Source organism: Nematostella vectensis, chromosome 1, assembly GCF_932526225.1.
Source record: "Nematostella vectensis chromosome 1, jaNemVect1.1, whole genome shotgun sequence".
Taxonomy (NCBI): Eukaryota; Metazoa; Cnidaria; class Anthozoa; order Actiniaria; family Edwardsiidae; genus Nematostella; species Nematostella vectensis.
The window spans coordinates 9,284,772-9,305,173 of NC_064034.1; the positions used below are offsets into that span (position 1 = coordinate 9,284,772).

The 20,402-nt window shown below is 42.1% G+C and overlaps 3 protein-coding genes across 3 annotated transcripts; 2 read left to right on the plus strand and 1 right to left on the minus strand.

Moving 5' to 3' along the window:
* Window positions 1-7: 7 nt before the first annotated feature.
* LOC5520354 (transmembrane prolyl 4-hydroxylase) lies at window positions 8-10,211 on the minus strand. Its single transcript, XM_032365441.2, has 11 exons — window positions 10,090-10,211; window positions 5,254-5,669; window positions 4,946-5,027; window positions 4,544-4,722; window positions 3,020-3,081; window positions 2,683-2,717; window positions 2,302-2,452; window positions 1,833-1,890; window positions 1,506-1,618; window positions 774-864; window positions 8-682 (listed from the first exon to the last, which is right to left on the minus strand). The coding sequence occupies exons 2-11, from the start codon at window positions 5,614-5,616 to the stop codon at window positions 401-403; spliced, it is 1,416 nt and encodes a 471-aa protein (XP_032221332.2). The 5' UTR covers window positions 5,617-5,669; window positions 10,090-10,211; the 3' UTR covers window positions 8-400.
* On the plus strand, window positions 6,652-12,205 carry LOC5520429 (transmembrane prolyl 4-hydroxylase). The gene is made up of 12 exons (XM_001640213.3): window positions 6,652-7,418; window positions 7,805-7,886; window positions 8,296-8,471; window positions 8,788-8,846; window positions 8,949-8,983; window positions 9,094-9,274; window positions 9,353-9,410; window positions 9,630-9,742; window positions 9,853-9,934; window positions 10,102-10,295; window positions 10,669-10,828; window positions 11,234-12,205. Exons 1-12 carry the CDS (start codon window positions 7,074-7,076, stop codon window positions 11,813-11,815), a joined length of 2,067 nt encoding a protein of 688 aa, XP_001640263.2. The 5' UTR covers window positions 6,652-7,073; the 3' UTR covers window positions 11,816-12,205.
* Window positions 12,206-14,101: 1,896 nt separating this feature from the next.
* On the plus strand, window positions 14,102-20,256 carry LOC125571365 (transmembrane prolyl 4-hydroxylase-like). The gene is made up of 9 exons (XM_048731923.1): window positions 14,102-14,376; window positions 15,255-15,336; window positions 15,567-15,742; window positions 16,433-16,491; window positions 16,886-17,098; window positions 17,382-17,439; window positions 17,757-17,866; window positions 18,515-18,605; window positions 18,941-20,256. Exons 1-9 carry the CDS (start codon window positions 14,185-14,187, stop codon window positions 19,748-19,750), a joined length of 1,791 nt encoding a protein of 596 aa, XP_048587880.1. The 5' UTR covers window positions 14,102-14,184; the 3' UTR covers window positions 19,751-20,256.
* The last annotated feature ends 146 nt before the right edge of the window (window positions 20,257-20,402 follow it).

Genomic DNA, 20,402 nt, shown 5'->3' on the forward strand with positions numbered 1-20,402 from the left:
CACGGAATAACAAGGCGAACTCATTCATATGAAATCCCACGTAACAAGACATCCGCCTAAGAGGCTATAGCAATTCAATAAGGGATAACTGGTTTCGAAAAATGATAAATTTGAATAAAGCACGTACCCTGTTCTGAGCAACCGATATGACAGTGTCTTTTTAGTCAATTGTCTTATCTCTATATTTCAAAATAGGTACTAGTTTTGGAGGATGTATCCTCTTGTTCCTATGTTACCCCCAAAAACACTCCTTTATTCATGTACGTGGACCGCATATACCGGACCCCGGGCGCACAGGGTAATACGTCTCGTCCCTGAACAATTCTTCTAGCACCTGGTTTACGCGACGCTTTCTACGCGCTTCCGATTAAATAGGATACGTCCTTTTCCCTCCTCTTGTTCATAAAGGCACTCGCTTCTCGGGATCCGTGTGAAGATACATATGTTCGCGTGATGCTCCCATAATGTTAATCCAATTATTCGCTATCCACTTGCGTCCCCTGACGACGTCACAACCGCCATGGTACGTCATTGGGTCCAGTCCCCCGAACCAGCCCGTCAGCTCGTCAGTGTAGTGGTTATACCACATTATAGCAGAGCGTTTCTTAGGCTTGATGTATAAGTTTGCCTTGTGGCAGTGGCGACTCAGATCGCACCGGTACTTAGTAATGCCTGCCCATGCCTGGTGTGAGGAGAAAACAAATAAGTTAATTCAAGTAGGACAAATAGGACACAAGTCTGGTTCAAGTGTCCACCTGTCACGCGCCCCTCACCTCAATGCTGAATGTTTCGTTGTCGGCGACAGGGAACGCTGTCTCGCCTCCCTCTTCCACGTCATTCAGGAAATACAGAACCGTCGCGTATCTGCAGTTAGAATAGAGGAAATCAAATCAGTGATCGTTTAAAGGGCAACCATGTGAATGATCTGTTGTCTAATCAAGCAGTGCCAACCACTATTGCTCTACTCTACTCTGCTCTCAACTTTCTTCTTCACATAATCATTTTCTCCCGTCTGAATTTAACTAAAACTCGTTATATCACAATCTTCTCCTACACTAGAGCCTAGCCCGTCCTCAATAGGTATGCCTAGTGCACACTAGCAACAAAACAACATAACGACATGGGCGCGCGCACTGTTTAGCCCGACATAACGACATGGACATAATGACATAAAAGAAAAAAAACATGTTTTTTCCTCTTATGTCGTTATGTCCATGTCGTTCTGTCGAAGATAAGAGTGCGCGCGTCCATGTCGTTATGTCGCTAGTGTCACTAGGCAGTACTGTGCCCAAACTTGCTTTACTCGCCACACCTCTTCGCCATTCTCCACACTTCCTCCCTTCTATTTTCCTTTCGCTAGCTAAATAGTTGGCATTGCCTAGTACCACCCCCTACTATTAGCCCATCGCTGACATACAAAAGCGGTATTGCCTCTTTGTCTACCCCGTCCCCTTCCCCCTTCCTTCTCCTCCTTCTTCCCTCACTACCATTATCCCGTCACTTGCCTACAAAGCCGGCAGTGCCTAGTATCGTGTTCAACGCAGCATGGCACATGGTCCTCTATATCCTGTGAGTCGTGGTGGCAGTGATAGTGACCCTCAGCTCCGTAACTCACCACCTGTGATAAGAGAAAAGCGCAGTTTACGACGGGGAATTGGAGGATAGCAAGTGTCTACCTTGGACGGGCCAGACTAGTACGTGTGCCATACATTTTATTGTGTGACATAACAAAAAGATGCAGTGCTCAGCGACAAAGGGTCACCTTGTTCGTCCTAGCTTGAAAATAAGCTCATGGAACAAAGGCTTTAAAAATCCCTTCGAGTGCACATTACCTGTAGCCTCTCGCTGCCTTCGATCACCGACAAAGGAAGTTTCAGCAAGGCCGCAACCCTTGCGATGAAAAAGAAAAAGATAATCCTTAACTCGTGAATGATGTCACATTAAATTCCCCTCTATCCTGTCCTTGTTTGGCTATGTACAGTCCTGCTATCAAGCCCTGGAGTTTTCCTATGGTCAATCCAGAAAAAAAAACATGTCTTTAAATAATGGCCTAAATGTGTGTGTTCGACTCACCTCTGATCTAGCACTGGTGTCGCCCTATGGTCCACACATGTTAGTATCAAGGGATAAATGTGTGTGTTCGACTAACGTATGATTAAGCCCAGGTATCGCCCTATGGTCCACCCATGTTTATATCATGGACTAAATGAGTGTGTTCGACTCGCCTCTGATCTAGCTCTGGTATCGCCCTATGGTCCACACATCTTAATATCAAGGGCTAAATGTGTGTGTTCGACTCACCTCTGATTAAGCCCTCGTATCGCCCTATGGTCCACCCATGTTTGCCGACTGTGTCTGCTCTTCACTCGAGGCAAGCCCTTAGCCATCTCATGCAGATATCGCATGATTCCATCAGTTGTGACGAGCAAGAACTCATTCAGATCCATCACACCTACATCAACAGAGCGAAATTTGGTACATTAAGAAAAACTTGTCTGAAAGACTTATAATTGGAGAAGACGTCCTCGTAGCTTGAATCATCGGTCATGAATAAGATAGACAGCGTTTTTAAACACTTAAAAGTCATTCGCTAATATTACTTGATCTCGAAGAAATACATTTTCTTCTGATGCAATCAATTATAATGTTTGAATTTGTACCGTCTTAAATCTACAAACTCACCGTTTCCGTTTTTATCAATATTGAGATCCCTGAACCTATAAAGAAAAGATCCCATGCAATAAGAAACACAAAGGGCCCAAAATAAAAACCTTGGCGCACCCCATTAAATGTCCCGTCCAGACACTGTGACTAGGTGTAGTCTGGAAATAAAAAAACATTCCATTCAACTTCTTATGTTGTTCTTACCCTGTGTTTGAATAATAATTTTGTACAGCGGTTTCATTAAAATCTTTTTTTGTTTGTGGATTAGAAGGTTTTGTAAGGGCTGGTAATGAAGAAAACTTATGAACCCCGAATCTGCAAACATATTTAAACTCATACTTCCGGTGAAACTTACATGGTTTTCACGTCGTCTTCCGAAAAATACAGATCACTCAGGTCAACAAGATTGTGCATTATCTAAAACACAGACATGGCATTGTGTTTCATATCGAATTTCTTCATCTTTCTATTTATTCCAGGAATACGAATACGAATACTATGCGAATCCCGTTCTCTATGAATCTGCCTCTTTTTAAGTGTAAAGTCCAGGTACTTTCATGGAAACATTGTTATTGTAGTTTCAGTCATGCAGACATCGTCTGCAATCTTCGTCTCTTAAATCCCTACTCTTGACATACCTTGACTCCCCTTCCCCCTGACACCCATTTTCCCAGGACGTCCCTCACCTTTGACATACCTTAAACCCTAGACGCCCCTGACCCTTGACAACCATCACCAGCGAGAAATTAATCATCTCCGACATACCTTTCACCCTAGACGTCCCTGACCCTTGACAACCATCACCAGCGAGATATTAATCATCTGCGACATACCTTACACCCAAGACTCCCCTGACCCTTGACAACCATTTTCCCAGGACACCCCTCACCTTTGACATACCTTCCAACCTAGACGCCCCTGACCCTTGACAACCATCACCAGCGAGATATTAATCATCTCCGACACACCTTACACCCAAGACTCCCCTGACCCTTGACAACCATCACCAGCGAGATATTAATCATCTCCGACATACCTTACACCCTAGACGCCCCTAACCCTTGACAACCATCACCAGCGAGATATTAATCATCTCCGACATACCTTAAACCCTAGACGCCCCTAAACCTTGACAACCATCACCAGCGAGATATTAATCATCTCCGACATACCTTCCAGCCTAGACGCCTCTAACCCTTGACAACCATCACCAGCGAGATATTAATTAACTGTGACATACCTTACACCCTCGACAACCTTTACTCCTAAAACCCATTAATCCTCTCCTCTTGTGACACCAATTAACCCGGAACTTTCCTGACACCCATTAACCCCAGGACATCCCTCACATGTGACATACCTTACATTCTCGGCGACCTTAACCCCTGAAACCCAGCGAGATATTAATAGGCTGTGACGTACCTCACACGCTCGACACGCTCGACACACTTTACCCCTTGACTACCATCACTCCCTCCTCTGTGTCACCCATTACCCTGGAACATTCCTCACCTGTGACATACCTTACACCCTAGACTCCCCTGACCCTTAACAACCATCACCAGCGAGATATTAATCATCTGCGACATACCTTACACCCTAGACGCCCCTAACCCTTGACAACCATCACCAGCGAGATATTAATCACCTGTGACATACCTTACACCCTCGGCAACCTTAACCCCTGAAACCCAGCGAGATATTAATAAGCTGTGACGTACCTCACACGCTCGACTCGCTCGACACACTTAACCCCTTGACTACCATCACTCCCTCCTCTGTGTCACCCATTACCCTGGAACATTCCTCACCTGTGACATACCTTACACCCTAGACTCCCCCTTTCCCCTGAAACCCATCACCCCCTGACATCCCTTACCTCCGTCACGCTAATTACACCATCACCGTCATAGTCCCACTCTCTATACGTCTCTTCAGTCGTCGCCTCTATTTTCATGCCGATCTCTGGGTCTTGAACCTCACTAGTGTCCATTCCCTGGCGGACACTCTGGTCTATGATCTGTTGGCACTCGGCGTCCGACAGGAATTCTGGGATTTCTGAAAAAGATGAAAACAAAGCAATTTAAGATCATATAAATCAGTGTTGATTAATGGCACTGTTATAGTATTAAGGATAAAAAAGATTCTGAGGCCCTTTTTTGTTTATTCAAGGTGCGCGGATATTGTAATATGAGCTAGTGTGTGTATGGGCACGTCTTTCTATCTGTGCTATTACTCTAAAACATTTCTTCACGATAAAGGTTCTCTTATCAGTTCTTACCAAAAATGGGCGGATGTAGACTTCTCGTGTGGACCTGATAGAGTTTTCCAGGCACCAGCTCCATTTGTTGAACATGACCAACCTTTTGACATAAGCGAAAAGGGAATCGAGATTATTCTCAATCCTCAAAAGGACTATCATCACAACCAAGTACACTGTTCATAACCAAAGAGACAAACTCGATATTGCTTTACTTTAAAAACAATAACAACGAACGATATATTTTGCAGCATAATTAACAGGGTTCTAATGTCGCTTTTTCGACACGTTTCAAAGAAAAGTACAGTAACCATTTCTAACAAAATGACCTTGACTCCCTGTAGGCGGGGGAGGGTTTTGAAGTGTTTATAGCGATCTTCATAACTCCGCGCCTGCTCTTTTCCCACGTCCACACGTTTCTCATCCCGAATGGGTATGGTAGTATTCGGTATCTCTTCTTTCCCCTCCCCCCGTGAGCATCTCGAGGACTTTGCATTTGAAGTGGTTTTTGAGACGTTTGTATTTTGTCTTGCTTGTTGTCGTGAGTAAGGAGTTGCGAGGAAAACTCCGATAACAATAGCAACGAACGCCATCGTACAAACAGTCACAGTAACATGAGATTGGAAAGTCGGTTTAGACTTTTCCGTGTTCAGCTTTGGTGTTTCTCTCTTCTTCTTTTTATGGGAAGCCATGGCGAGGGCTGATAGCGGATGGATTTGGTAAAGTATCCGAGTCGCTTAATAGCCTACATATCAGCATTTGCATAACGCTAGGAGTCAGTAATTTACTCTTTTCGTGACATTTCAATAATTCATGCAACACCAGAAAATTGTCTGTCTAATAACAATATATAACAAGCAATAAATCAAATTTACTGGACGACATTACAACTATAATACTAAACAAGTATTTTTCGTTTTTATAAGGATAAAGTATTCCACAAAATACAGAAGTAAAAAAACACCTTAAAGGATAAAACATTGAATTTGTAAATGCGCGGCCATATTATGAGCAATGTAATAAAATAAAATAACAAAACCCGGTTCTGTGCGGTGTCATAATTGCCAATCATGTTCTTCCTATTTCACTTATTAAAAGGCAATAATTGAAATCTGTTACCATGATAATTAATCTATGCCTTCCTGACTACTTAATGGTCGGGTCCCACGCACTAGTTATCAAGTGATCAATCGTAGATAAAGAGCGGCATGAGAAAGTTCCCTAAAAGGCTTGCATAATGTAACAGCTATGTACTAGAGTGTTAAATGCTTAACGGATTAAAAAGATATATAAATTCGAGACGCAGCTATAATCGGAAGCTGCTGTGTAAGGACTTAACAAATTATTATTGGGCGCTTGTTTTAGATTTGCACTGAGGTGGTGGGGCGAATGTTCGTGAACTGATTTGATTTATCTGCTGTGATTTAAAGGACTACCACAAAGGAAGAATAATTGACAGTTTAAAAGACCAAGATAGATAGTTGTCGTACGAAACGACGAAAGTTCGTTTCTCGTCACGACCAATGAAATGGCTTAGAAGAAAAATGGAAGTAGTAGGAATAGAAAAGATTGTCTTCTCAAATGATAGAGACAAAAAAAAAAGATTAAAATGTTAATAATAAAGCATTTATCCTTTTTTCTTTTCGATCGCACTGGGTAGTAATAATGGTTGCATCTTTTAAGGATAAACTCTGTAAATTGTCATGAATCAAATACTTTTTTCAATCAAAGTTGCGAGCTTTCATCATCGCCGTCTAGCGCAGTCCTATGAAAACTCGTCACACCATTCCACGGTTACTCATCCTCGAAGAAAATAAAAACAAAAATCCAGTAAACATTATACAATCCGTAAAAACTAACCACAGCAATGAATAGCGCTCTTTGAAGCGTTCACGTGTTATAAATACTAAATCGGCCAAGCGTGGCGCGACGGGTAGCTTAACTAGCGTTCGCAGAACCAGCAAACTGCACTTTCGCAGCCAATCAGCGATAGGAATGACGACCAAGAACAAAAGAAAGCCCGTCGATTGTTGGCAAAACCGTGCGCTTGGATGCTCTTGTTTTGGGGTTAGCTTGGGTCAATAATTTATACCGGATTCATGGTCTTGCAACTTTCCGTTGCTCGAAAAAGGATTGGTTATTACTTCCCATGGGGGGAATACGGGCTATGAAATGGACTTGGTTTGTTATTTGGATTGTATCATCATGTTATAATAGTTTTATCCTGGCAGAGGAGACCAGATCAACATTAGGGACTTGTTCAAGTAAAGGGAGCGATGGCAATGACGGGATTTGTGATCCCGGCGAGGAAAACAAGTACAAAAAAGATAAGAACTTAGACAATTATGCGTCTACGGCGAGTTTCCTGGATGAGAAACTGCGAGACCTGGAGTTCAAGAACACTAGTAGTACATCAAATAATTCGGCAGCTACTGGGCAGGAAGCATCTGAAGAATGGCCGAATCTACAGATACCAGTGCTAGATGGCGTAAAGGTAACCGAAAGAAGATCGTTCACGCGAATATCTTGTACAGTAGGAGACGTTCAATGCATAACGATTACAACTAATGGCATAGAAAGCTATCTCAAGTAGAATTTGAGACCGAATTTGTTTTAAGGTAGTTAAAATCCTTAAGCATTAAGTGTAATTGGATGCCGTAAATTTTCCTCATATATTTTTTCTTTACACTTAAAAAATGCGTAAGTGCAGGAGTTCATAGAACAGTGCTCGATACAAAGGTATAGAATGTGATAAATGATGAGTGGGCGACCACGCAACAGGTTGGAAGGGATGAAACTGTAGTTTGCGTTTTTTTTTATCATACCCACATATATATACATATCATTCAAAAAAAACTTAGTGATGTTTTGATGTTTAAGGTTGGTCACGTGCAAGAGGTTGAAGTCACGCCCGGTGTCAAACGACAAATCAAGACCTTGAGCATGAGGCCGCCCATATTTGGTAAGAGTTTGTGCCAGAACATATTTGGTAAGAGTTTATACCAGACCATATTTGGTAACACTTTGTACCAGATCATATTTGGTAAGAGTTTGTGCCAGACCATATTTCGTAAGAGTTTGTGCCGCATATACATTTACCTGTTATCAAGGGCGTGATGAGGGTCGGATGGACTAGGCACGTGCAACGATAACAAGCCTAACCCTAGGATTATATGGATTTGTCATCTATATGGCAATCAGCCATTGACCAATACCTGTGCAACACTACTTAGCCACCACATACCTTTCTGCTTTATACCTGCGAGTGCACCACTCAGCTAATTCTTGCCATACCCCTTGTAAATACACATGTATATACACTACTATGACCCTGTACCGAATGATATTGAAGCTGAGTGACACTTTTATAGAAATCCCAGACTTCCTTTCGCCCCTGGAGTGTGATTTCATCACGGCGCTGGCAGAACGCAAGGGCCTGGGCCCTAATGACAAGGCAACGCATAACGAGGGGGTGACATTCGAGGACCCTGAAAACACATTCACCAATTGGGACTACAACGGCGACGGGTTCATCGACGCGCAGGAGGTTCGTAGTCTCGTGTATTGGAAATTACGCAAGCAGCCGCCATCCTAGCAATCTACGCGTGATAAAGCATCCGTTTCCATCGCCTGATTTGGAAAAGCCATTGTGATATATTCGATTTAATTTGGTAAATGAAGTATTAAACTTTGTTTTTTAGTGATTATTTTGAGAATTCTTCACATACTTTGTATTCCAATGTTAAGAAAACAACAAGAAGGCGGACTTTAAGTGAGCATAAGACTCTTTCGAGCATCATGTGTCTTCCCGGCTGGCACACCTAGGATAGCTAGCATAATGTTTATTGGTTTTCTTTTTCCAGATAGTGCTTCTTCCGGGAAAGATCGACCTTAAATTCGATGAAAAGGACGCCAAGAAGATGTAAGTATTAGTTACCAGAGAACTTGAACAAACACGTTTCTAGGCGACGTAGGGCAACAGCAAGAATGACTGTTACCTTATACCCCTCCTTTGTATTTACAGGTTTTTAGAACTAGGCATGGACAAGGATAATAACGGTAGGTCAGAAATGTTTAGAGAAGGAAACGAACGATGCAGCAATGATATAAAAATAATGTGTGTGCAGGCAGGTAGAGTCTTATTTCTCATAAGTTTACTTTTACCAAAGGGAAAATCGATTTGGAGGAGCTCAAAAATACCGAACTCAGCAAAATCAAAGAATACTTCTTAGAGCGCCTGCAAGACAATGATCAGCGGCGTAACGCGACCAGTACGCAGGCGTGGCTGTGGCATGACGACGACGAGTTGCTAAGATACCAGCCGGATTTGATGGACAGGTTCCACGAGAGGTAAGTAAAGCCTGATTTTTCCTATGGATATGTACAACGGATATTATCCGTTTGGTTTTAACAATGTGATATTTTCAGATTGGAAGCAATAACTAAGATTCCTAAAGAAATCATCGAGGAGAGCGAACCTCTACAGGTGGGTTAGAAAGAGAGATTTGCGATAGCTCAGTGGCACCGGCTTCGCTTCTTAAGCAAGTGGACCAGGGTTCAATCCCAGATCAGATCAAATTTGGGGATTTTTTTCCATAGGTGTAAAAACATAGAAGCCAGTGTTGCACCTTTACGCCTTGTTATTTGCCCCTCTGTATTTGTGATTGAATGTCGGATTCTTACTAAAGGTATCGACTGTATTCAGGTGTTAAGGTATAACCAAGGTAGCTACCACTACTGCCAGCAAGACTCGGAGCCGAACGTGGTGCAAATACCGTGCTGCCAGTACGGAGATACCAAGCAGTGTCGGCTATGCAGGTAATAGAACCATGTCATGCACAATATGATGGCTTATACAAACGAACGGTAAGGGGAGAAAACCTGATTCATTTGTTGTTTGAAATGATATACGTGTGTTTCTCCTTCAGGTTTATATCGGTGGCGTATTTTCTAAATGACGTGGAGAACGGGGGAGAAATAGTATTTCCTTTGGCGAATAGCAAATTTGAGGTGAGGTTTTGAAAAATATTAGAAGCTTTTCATCCTTTTTATCCTATCCGTGTTCCTTTTCGCCCTATCTTTGTCCCTTTTCATCCTATCTATGTCCCTTTTTACCCCATCCGTGTGCTTTTTAACCCTATCCGTATGCCTTTTTCTGATCTCACCTTATCCTGTAGGATGACATCATGCACAACACGGGGAACTGGACGGGATTCTTCACGTACTCCAAGACCACCGGAAGTCGCACAGCTTTTGATGTGCACCTGACGTTCCGCACAGATGGCGCCAACAAGGTCCTGCAAGGAAATGGCACAGATGAGGGCGGCCAATTCGAGTTCACGGACAGTCTAGTGGCAGAAAACATCGTCAGGTAAACCACAGTACTGAGGGTGGGGAGAGGGGAGGAAGAGGGCACATATGTGGGTAGCCAATTTGAGTTTACGGACAGCCGTGTGGCCGACATCGTCGTCAAGTATTATTATACTCGTGTAGTACTCTGCTTTCTCATTACCTGACTTCCTTAGCCAGGGGCGTGGCGGGGAGGGAAAAACAGCTTCTTCAAAAAAGTACACAAACTGGAGGAAAAACGTTTGCGAAGGCAACGTTTGCTTGAACATCCACACAAAAGTTCTACTGTGAAGCTCCTTGCTTTTTCTCCATTGGCGCCGACTCTCTTTGCTAGTGTCGGCAATCCGTTTGTCAAAACTATACAAACTAATCAGCTCCAAATCTGCCAATTGCAGGTTCCGTAAGCGCTATGTGGACATGCGCCCCGAAGAACCGGTCCACACCATCAAGTACGCCGGGCGGATCAAAGGGGGGTCTACCATAGAGGGCCTGTGGTGGGTACCAGGCCACCCCAGGATGCACGGCAAATTCTTCATGTACTACAAGAAATACGACGTAAGTTGGTAAAGTTACTAAAAGGATTATGAGGTCCGCTGCACATAGATGGTCCTTTTCTGTATTGTTAATCCAGGGTGATTTAGACAAAGAACACAGCCAACAACCTGTCCTTAGCGACGTCTTGAACGGGCAGAACGGCAAAGTTTTACACGTCCTCTTCACGACGCGAGCCTAAAGGCTGGTTCTCACTAAGAGATCAAGCACAGAAGCAACAACAAAAAATGCAAGGTTAAAGACAAGCGCTGGCGTGCCAGCTTAAACGGAAAATTACGTGCGTCGCGTTTGCGTCCTAGTGAGAACCAACCAACAAGACTTAGGTCTTGCGTGAATTCAGTGCACGCCAGCATCCCATTGCGATTGTCAGTTTTGTTGATGTAACCTGCTCATCTTCTTCGTAATCAGAAATGGGTGGACCGTCAACTACAGAAGTGCGACACAAGCGCGTATTGTCCAAAAGCCAGCCTCTCCATCAAACCCAAGAAAGGCACCGCCCTAATGTGGTACAATCACAACACAAACAAAGACGGATGGATCGGTTCCCTTGACGACAAGTGTTACTTTGGCAACTGTGACGTCATAAGGGGCGACAAATGGATAGCGACAAGCTGGATTAACGTCATTGGCGACGGGAACACCACTCTACGCGCGTGGCGAAGTGGGAAGAACTGGCTGTCTGTCCTGAACCGCGCAAAGCACACGGACATGCTTGCTAAAATGAAGCGAGAGAAGAAAAACGAAGAGACGGACGTCATCCAGGAGGCGTTCATGAAAGACATGAAAGAGAAAAAAAACTTTGCGCCGACCGAGAACAGGCAGCCCGAGCGGCATGTGCTGAACGCTGTGACGTCACTCTTGAATAAGCTGAATGATCAGGGGATCAGGGACGTGTCCAAGAAGATCCACGAGAAGCTCAGCATGACGTGCATCCCACTTGTTCTCAACCACGAGGGCAAGATCAGGGTCGTGGACGGGAGCACAGAGTAAATGGCTTTTCTACCGTTAATATAGTTCTGTTCGGGATACCTGTGGTTAGGCAATAAGGCTCGTGGCTGGGATCTGATACTGCCTTGCGGTTGCCCTGTGGTAGGCGAGTCCCACCAAATCTGTGCATCTCGGGTCTTTTTGTGACTTCTATTTATGAAGTCGACACGTCGACGTTTTTATTTTGTGAATAAGACAGCCGTTTATACATTGATTTAAAACTATTAAGACTCGATAAATAGCGTTTGAAAGAATCTCATTATTTCACAAAATAATAGAGTTTTATAGTTAGCAAATTTTGTAAATATGCATTACGTTTACGAGAAGAGTTATATATAATGACAAGATCAATTAAATGTTTTTATACAATAAAAATAAAAGATAGAAACTGGCTAAAGTGGAATTGCTTTCGTTTTGGAAGACACTTCGATTGAAGAAGTCTCAAGGGGAAACATGGCCAGATACAAAGGAAGGCCTTTGAACAAGAGGGAGGATGAGCGGTGGGGGCGAACAAATGCTCTCAAAACGCCACAACAGAAACTGTAATAGTAAGAAAAATAGCCACGACCAGCATCAATGACAAAAAGGTATCGCATGGTCTCAGATGATAACAAATATTGATCTTACTGACCCATGGAAGTACAACTATCTCTACTGCTAATGTCGCACGGTTACTAATTTACGTGCGCATATTCGGCTGCTAATGTCGCACGGTTACTAATTTAAGTGCGCCTATTCGGCTGTTAATGTCGTACGGTTACTAATTTAAGTGCGCCTATTCGGCTGTTAATGTCGTACGGTTACTAATTTAAGTGCGCCTATTCGGCTGCTAATGTCGCACGATTACTAATTTAAGTGCGCCTATTCGGCTGCTAATGTCGTACGGTTACTAATTTAAGTGCGCCTATTCGGCTGTTAATGTCGTACGGTTACTAATTCAAGTGCGCCTATTCGGCTGCTAATGTCGTACGGTTACTAATTTAAGTGCGCCTATTCGGCTGCTAATGTCGTACGGTTACTAATTTAAGTGCGCCTATTCGGCTGCTAATGTCGCACGGTTACTAATTTAAGTGCGCCTATTCGGCTGTTAATGTCGTACGGTTACTAATTTAAGTGCGCCTATTCGGCTGCTAATGTCGCACGGTTACTAATTTAAGTGCGCCTATTCGGCTGCTAATGTCGTACGGTTACTAATTTAAGTGCGCCTATTCGGCTGCTAATGTCGTACGGTTACTAATTTAAGTGCGCCTATTCGGCTGTTAATGTCGTACGGTTACTAATTTAAGTGCGCCTATTCGGCTGTTAATGTCGTACGGTTACTAATTTAAGTGCGCCTATTCGACTGCTAATATCGTACGGTTACTAATTCAAGTGCGCCTATTCGACTGCTAATGTCGCACGGTTAATAATTCAAGTGCGCCTATTTTACTGCTAATGTCGCACGGTTACTAATTTAAGTGCGCCTATTCGGCTGCTAATGTCGTACGGTTACTAATTTAAGTGCGCCCATTCGACTGCTCATATCGCACAATTACTAATTCAAGTGCGCCTATTTTACTGCTAATGTCGCACGGTTACTAATTAAGGAGATTCGATACAGTTTCCCGAATCTCCAACTATCCAACTATCAATCTCAACTTTGCGGCCAAAAAAGCAAAAAAGTTCAATTTCTTCATTTTCAAAGTATCATATAGTCCCCGGAATGGCCCCTAAAACTTACGATCAACAAAACCGATTGCTTTCATTTTTGACAGGCTTTTAAAAATAAGATAACAATGGTGAAAAATGGTGAACAATGGTGAAAAAATCCTTGCCCGCGTATGGATTTTTTTCGGGTGCGAATTTCAAAGTAGGTAAATAACAGAGTGACTAAAAATAAAAATTCCACAATTTCTCGGAATTCCTCTTATAGATTTTAATAAAACTTAAGTGTCGACCAAGGTCTGATGTACAATATCCGATAGCTTATTTATTAAAAATTTCCATGTAGCGAACAGCACTTCGCGAATAGTGAATTTAACGGGTTCGCCGTTCCGTTGCCATAGAAACAGCAATGTAAACACATGTTACATTTTTATAAAGTTCATCCCTAGGTTCATGGCATGGCCAAATATTTTGATGATCCGATCCCTGTAGCAGAAGATACGAGTTGTGATATACAGGATGGTTGGGCATTCAGGAAACTGTATCGAATCCCCTTAAAGTGCGCCTTTCGACTACTAACATTGCACGCTTGGCTAACGGTCCTTACCAGTAGACCTGTTGCAACCAGCCGCCCGCGACATCAATAAGTCATCTCATTTGAATACGACTTGAAGAATCGGAAATCGAGCGATTTATGATTCCACGGAACGCTTGGCCTTAACCCTAGAATGGACGCAGCGTTATGTTTAAGGATTATACTTCTAGGGATTTGTATTCACCATGTTTCTTGTGATGGGGTCGGTGAAAAAGTGGATAAAAAAGAAAAATGCTCTAGTGACAAAGAAGGCTGCCCTGTGGCAGGGAAAGTCGGGAAAGATGGAAGGATCAAGCTGTCTTTGCCCATTATAAACGGAGTTGAGGTGAGAGACATTATGACGAATTTTTTAATTTATTGTATCCTCGTTATCTTCGCTACACATGTTCCTTAGGGAATTATATTATTTACAAACTTGTTGATAACATGGTCTCCGTTTTTTTTTTCTATTACGCAGTAACGCACCTTACTACATGATAATAATATGCGTTTACGAAAAAGGAGGAGTAATCTCCGATAATCAAGTGACTACCTTGGTCCACTGCTCCAGGTGTAGCCATGATAAATCATGATCGTTGACCCTGGACTCTAAACAAAAACAATTCCGTGATACGTAACGCAAGGGCACGTCCACCATGTAACATCATAGTATCGTCATGTCATATGGAAGACTGGAAATATATATACATATTCAAGCATAAGCCGATTATGTATTGCTTAATGACCATACCACTTATCTTATATGAATAAAGATATCTAAAAAATGATAGTAAGTGAACAGTGAACTCTTCCGCCATCAACATGGGTAAGCTGTATGGTGGAATGTATTGCATTATCGCGAAGACGACGGCTTTAAGAAGTTCCTCACTGCTGCCCCGACTCATACCCCTCATAAAACTTGGCTGTAATTCGACATAAGTTTTGGAATATAGGATCAAAAATCAGTACGATTTCCAGATGACTGTTTAAAAGAGGACTAAACACGCCGCCACTTAATATTCCCGCTCAATACCGAGTCACAAAAGGGATCCATTTCAATGATGATATTTGATATAATTCCAATCACATATTGTTACTCAACTATTGGTCTTCAATTGTGAATGATTATTTTGAGGTTTTCTTGCAATTGGAATATTCAAATTTAAACAGTAGCAAAAGAGTGGCTGATCATCGTTCTTTAATATCTGAGTGCCTTGATTACAGGTAGGGCACGAGGAGGAGGTGGAGCTTATCCAGGGGAGAAGGCACAGAATGAAAACACTTAGCTTAGCCCCACCTGTCTACGGTACGTTATTCTTGAAGACACAACCTAGAACAGAAATGTAGCGACCCATTGCAATTTGATGATATGAGTATAACCAACCATCTACCCAAGATGCGTGTAACGGCTGAACATAGTGATTATGTATGGACATGTGCAAGATTCTTAGGAAGCGCAGTTCGCACACCGTATAATGTACTTGGTCGGCAAAGTTCATGTTTGACCCTGATTGGCTCTTTCCTTTTTTTTCATAGAAATCCAAGATCTATTTTCCGATGAGGAGTGTGACTTTGTAGTCGAATTGGCGACCAACAAAGGTCTGCAGGACAGTCCTCTCATGAGGGATCCGAGGGAGGTCTCCGGCGAGACAACAAGGGACACTTTTAACGAGTGGGATACTAATAGCGATGGGTTTATTGACATAGACGAGGTAAGAAAAACATACCGCGCTAAAACTCCACGATGGAAGATAACATCATTCATCAAGCTCAATAAGGATAGACCGACATGACGAAAAAACATGACGTGACGCTTCAAAAAAGCCCATTTCACATCGAATAAGGCGGAGAATTTCTCTGAGTACTTAGTAACTTAAAGCAAACAAAATATCAAGTGCCACTTTTTTTAAAATTGATGCGACTTTTGTAAAGTGTCATTGAAATTTGAGCTTTTCGTCCCTGGGCTGATACAAAGGGCAATGATGATCAAGGAAAAATTATCTTAAAAAGCCAAAATCTGGTTATGTGCACTTCGGCCTCACATTATTTGTGTATTAAAAATCAGTCCGTAATACAAGGAACCTTAAGCCACTGAAGAGATTGCGTCTTCTCTCTCTATCTGGAATTGCGCGTTTTCCAGGTTTTTCCGTCATGTCGGATAGACCTCCTTTCACGGATTAACTCATTCATTAAAAACAGAGACAACTATGTCACCCAAAATCTTCTGAAATCATTGCGACTCCCCAAGAGACACTAAATGGTCTCACGTATGTTCCTTGGATTAGGCACTGCCTGGATTTTAAGTTTTGTTTGCTTAGGGTTTGCTTAGCTAAAATCAGGCTGTCTAACCCATCATAAAAAAATGTTTAACCATGTTTCTCGTGGTTTCCATTTCGTCGCAGTTCCTTTACTTGCCTGGAAAAAGTGACCTATACCTGACAGACGAGGATGTTAAGAAAATGTAAGTGTAAAAAGGACGGTTTCGTTTCGTTTCGTTTTCCCTGTCCAATCTTTCACCGCACTTCATTAACATGTATCGGACACATGTATGGAGACGCTCGCACGTGGTACCATCTTCAGTGAAAGTGCTTACACACTAACTTATACTCATGCTATTGTTAACTGCGTGGAGCAGTCCGTATCTACACACCGACGAGAAGTCAGTCAAATGTGAAGCGCATTCGATCATTTCGTATGTTAAAGTGCGCTATACAAATGCTACTGACGAGTAAAGTCAGTCACATGTGAAGCGCATTTGATCATGTCTCTTTACTGCCTTGGAGCCATTGAATCTAGTTTAATCATTTTCCCTGCATGTTAACCGCATAGCTAATGTGCATCCTCGGATTCTCTAGGTTTTCAACGCTAGATATAGATCACGACAATAATGACAAAATGAGCTTTGAGGAGTTCAGTGTGGTCACTGCCGCAGACATTAAGAAATACTTTGACCAGCTTCGAAAGTATAAGTCACGACTGTTGAGCAGAAATAGCCAACAGACATGGTTATGGCATGATGAAGATGAGTTGATGAAGTATGAAGATCTACTAGAGGACTATCATGACAGGTAAGTGGGGCACTTGAAACACACAGCTATTGGTTAGGCTCTGTTTTCAGTAACAAATAGTTATATGACCCTCTGCCTTCACAGTATATTATCAAGCAAAACTGAATATGTGCAAAGTAAGTGGTGGATGTGCATAAGAAATCTCCAGATTTATTGTAGATATTTTTGCTTACACACTCCCCTAGCTAACCCCACTTGAGAGGGGTGCATGGTCAAGATGGTGGGAAAAAAATAACATCTGAAGGTGGCTATTTCTAACATTCTTGGCATGTTCTCCTTACAGATTTGCAAAACTGACAAAGCTGCCAAGAAAGATTATTGAACACAGTGAGCCATTACAGGTAATGGCTTTATTTCAAAATATTTGTCACATCTTGCTCAAGCAAATCCTTGCTACACTCTTAATTACATCATAAAGTAATGGAGGGAGCAAGCCTATCCCCAGGCTTCTAAATAGGTTTCCTGTGTTTGGTGAGAGTTGTGATGTCACAGAGAACCATGCCTTGCCCCAGCCCCTCATGTCTAATGGACAACCACAGGAAATCCCCAACAGAATTTCAGTGAATGGACTGGGTGTGAGCTAAATGTTAAGAAATGACATAACTTAGGTAGCTTCTGATATAATAATAATTCAAATGAATTCATTACTTTGTGACAGGTTGTACGATATGAAGAACATGGCCACTATCACTGTCATCATGACTCAGAAGTTATCAACAAGAATATCACATGTTGTACATATGGGGCAAAGGACTGTAGACTGTGTAGGTAAGTCAACAAGCATCTCACATGTTGTAACATAATTTCTGGGCATGAGCGATGCGTGCAGCGCTTATTAAAAAAACATATGCTATTCTTACCTAGCCATAGCAGCCCTCAAATTATTGGGGGCGGGGGGGGGGACAATACAAAAACATTAAGAAAAAATTGATGAGTAAGGCCACGCCCCTACTGGTCTTTTCCTTATATTTTTTAAAAATATTTGGGGGGGCACCAGCCCCATCCCCTGCTATGGCCCTGACTTACAATTAACCTATCTTATAAACATAATGCATATATGCATACCTGTCAACCTCCGAAAATCTCAAGGCTTGAGAATTTTTTGGGGGAAGGGGTGGGTTTAGCCTTGAAGGCGTTTGCCGTATAGAAAGCTCTCACGCACAAATCCACTTATAGATCTCACGAGGGTGTTAGATAAATTGCGCTACGTAAGGGAATTATTGTTTCAAATATTTTAATAGAAAATAGACAAAATGACGATTTTCTAAAGAATCATTTTTACGGAAGCGATAATCGCTAAAAAGCAGGAGATTTGGTGCTCCACTTGGGAGAAGGGGTCCAAAATCTTGAGACTCCTGCCTAATGCGGGAGAGTTGACAGGTATGTATATGATATTGTATTTACCACATCTTGCAGGTTCTTGACAGTTCTTATCTTCTTGAATGACGTGGAAGCAGGCGGAGAGCTCGCTTTTCCTGTGGCGGACAACAAGACATTTACATGGGAGGTAAGAAAACTTTCCAGCCATGGCACAAAATTAGGACAAAAATAAGAAATATCATTTATGTTTTGGACTGGTAATAATAGAATAATAAATGGGACTTACCCGGTTTTGGAAAGCATGGAATTATATAGCAGGAAAGACAATGCTAGCTTCAAAATAAGCAAAGAAGTCTGACAATCAGTACTTCGTGTTTTGTCCACCATCTTGGTCTCAAACCACAGGAGACCCGACAATTGTAATATGGCAAGGGTTTTTTTCGACCATTATTTCATCTTCTATCTTATCGATAAAAGGCAAAGAGAGATGCTAAAACAACTGGTTTTTAATTGTTATTTCAGTCATGGACAAAGGAATCGAAAAAGAAGTGTAACTTGGCAAAACACTGCTCTGACTCGAACCTTGTGATAACCCCGAAGAAGGGCAAGGCCATCATGTTCTACAATCATCTAGTGGACCCCAAGTCGAGGTGGATGAGCGCCCTGGACCCGAGGTCCTTTCATGGCGGATGTGACGTCAAGAAGGGCACAAAATGGGTTGCTAACGTGTGGATAAATGTTATCGGCGATGGTATGAACGAGCTAAAGTCATGGAAAATGAATAGTAATTGGTTATCAAAAAATAATATTAACCAAGAAGTGGTATCCGCACTACAAACGACTGAAAATATTGATACTGATTTAGAGGAAGCAGAGAATAGATACACTGAAGAGAAAAATGTGAAAAATGAGGAAGCGCAAGAAGAGGATCGGACTCTAAACTCACCACCTGAACGGATTGGGGAGGAAGTGCATGTAGAAGAAATGAACGATGAATTTGTTACCCAATCTGAGGGTACTGAAGGGCCCCCACCCCTCCCCACAGAGGGCGAGCAAATAAAAGGTCCCCAGGGACCCAAGGTAAAACTGTCTGTTACCCCGGCTCCGCTACCGCTGCCTCTGGAACAGTTGACACCAAAAGAACCGAAGGGACCTAAAGTGACTACCCCTCCAAAACCCAAGGAGGAATCGGGAGATCGAATTCTCAGATCAGTGATGTTATTAATTGATGAACTTGACCAGGTTGAGCTAGAGATTGTGGCTAGAAATTTACATACGCGACTAAAACTGGTCTGCGTACCACTAATAATGAACCCCATGGGATCTATATAGACTTGCACGATACATCAGTGTATATAATACTATACAAATATTTATAGACTGGCTACAGGCTATTTGCTAGATTGACAACTGTAATAATAAGATCATTAGCGTAGAATTGAACGTTCTTTGTATAAATTTTGTCTAAAGATTTTTACTTCTCGAAAGTTTTGTAAAAGCCAACAGTGTCGAGAATAAATTTTCAAGCATGGAGCACATCAAATTTGCTTTGCCTTCTTTAAGCATTGAGAACAATTTCTATATTGATCGCGAGAATCTCATTTCTTAATTGGAAAAATAAATGGCGTTACTAGGGGGAATTTAAAGTTTAGCATTATCAATACAATATTGAATACAAACGGTAGTTACGGGTATACAAAAAAGAACGCTTTATTAATAATTGATAACTTATTGTCAATAAAAATCAACCTGTCTTTTGTAAGAAAAAAATGCTGTCTTGCTTTAAGACTAACTTCTTTTAAACCCTTAACTGCCTTTAATAAAAAAATCTTGAAATACATATCTAACTAGGGAGTGTTTATTAATTCGTGAGTGTATAAACGGAAACTAGAAGCACTGTGTCCCATTCTCATGGTGACATTTGAAATCTGAGACGCCAAACAACCCGCCAGCGGTAACAATAACAACTTTTGGCAAACACGTG

What these genes read in the sequence shown, in the direction of transcription:
- LOC5520354 (XM_032365441.2), bottom strand. Translation starts at nt 5,616, where the DNA reads ATGGCTTCCCATAAAAAGAAGAAGAGAGAAACACCAAAGCTGAACACG. An exon ending in TCTACATCCGCCCATTTTTG is followed by an intron (nt 4,723 to 4,945) that starts GTAAGAACTGAT and finishes CATCTTTTTCAG; the next exon opens with AAATCCCAGAATTCCTGTCG. An exon ending in AGGCACTGCCGGCTTTGTAG is followed by an intron (nt 865 to 1,505) that starts GCAAGTGACGGG and finishes TTCTAACTGCAG; the next exon opens with ATACGCGACGGTTCTGTATT.
- LOC5520429 (XM_001640213.3), top strand. Translation starts at nt 7,074, where the DNA reads ATGGGGGGAATACGGGCTATGAAATGGACTTGGTTTGTTATTTGGATT. An exon ending in CAGTGCTAGATGGCGTAAAG is followed by an intron (nt 7,419 to 7,804) that starts GTAACCGAAAGA and finishes TTGATGTTTAAG; the next exon opens with GTTGGTCACGTGCAAGAGGT. An exon ending in AGGAGAGCGAACCTCTACAG is followed by an intron (nt 9,411 to 9,629) that starts GTGGGTTAGAAA and finishes GACTGTATTCAG; the next exon opens with GTGTTAAGGTATAACCAAGG.
- LOC125571365 (XM_048731923.1), top strand. Translation starts at nt 14,185, where the DNA reads ATGGACGCAGCGTTATGTTTAAGGATTATACTTCTAGGGATTTGTATT. An exon ending in GGTTTATTGACATAGACGAG is followed by an intron (nt 15,743 to 16,432) that starts GTAAGAAAAACA and finishes ATTTCGTCGCAG; the next exon opens with TTCCTTTACTTGCCTGGAAA. An exon ending in GACGAGGATGTTAAGAAAAT is followed by an intron (nt 16,492 to 16,885) that starts GTAAGTGTAAAA and finishes CGGATTCTCTAG; the next exon opens with GTTTTCAACGCTAGATATAG.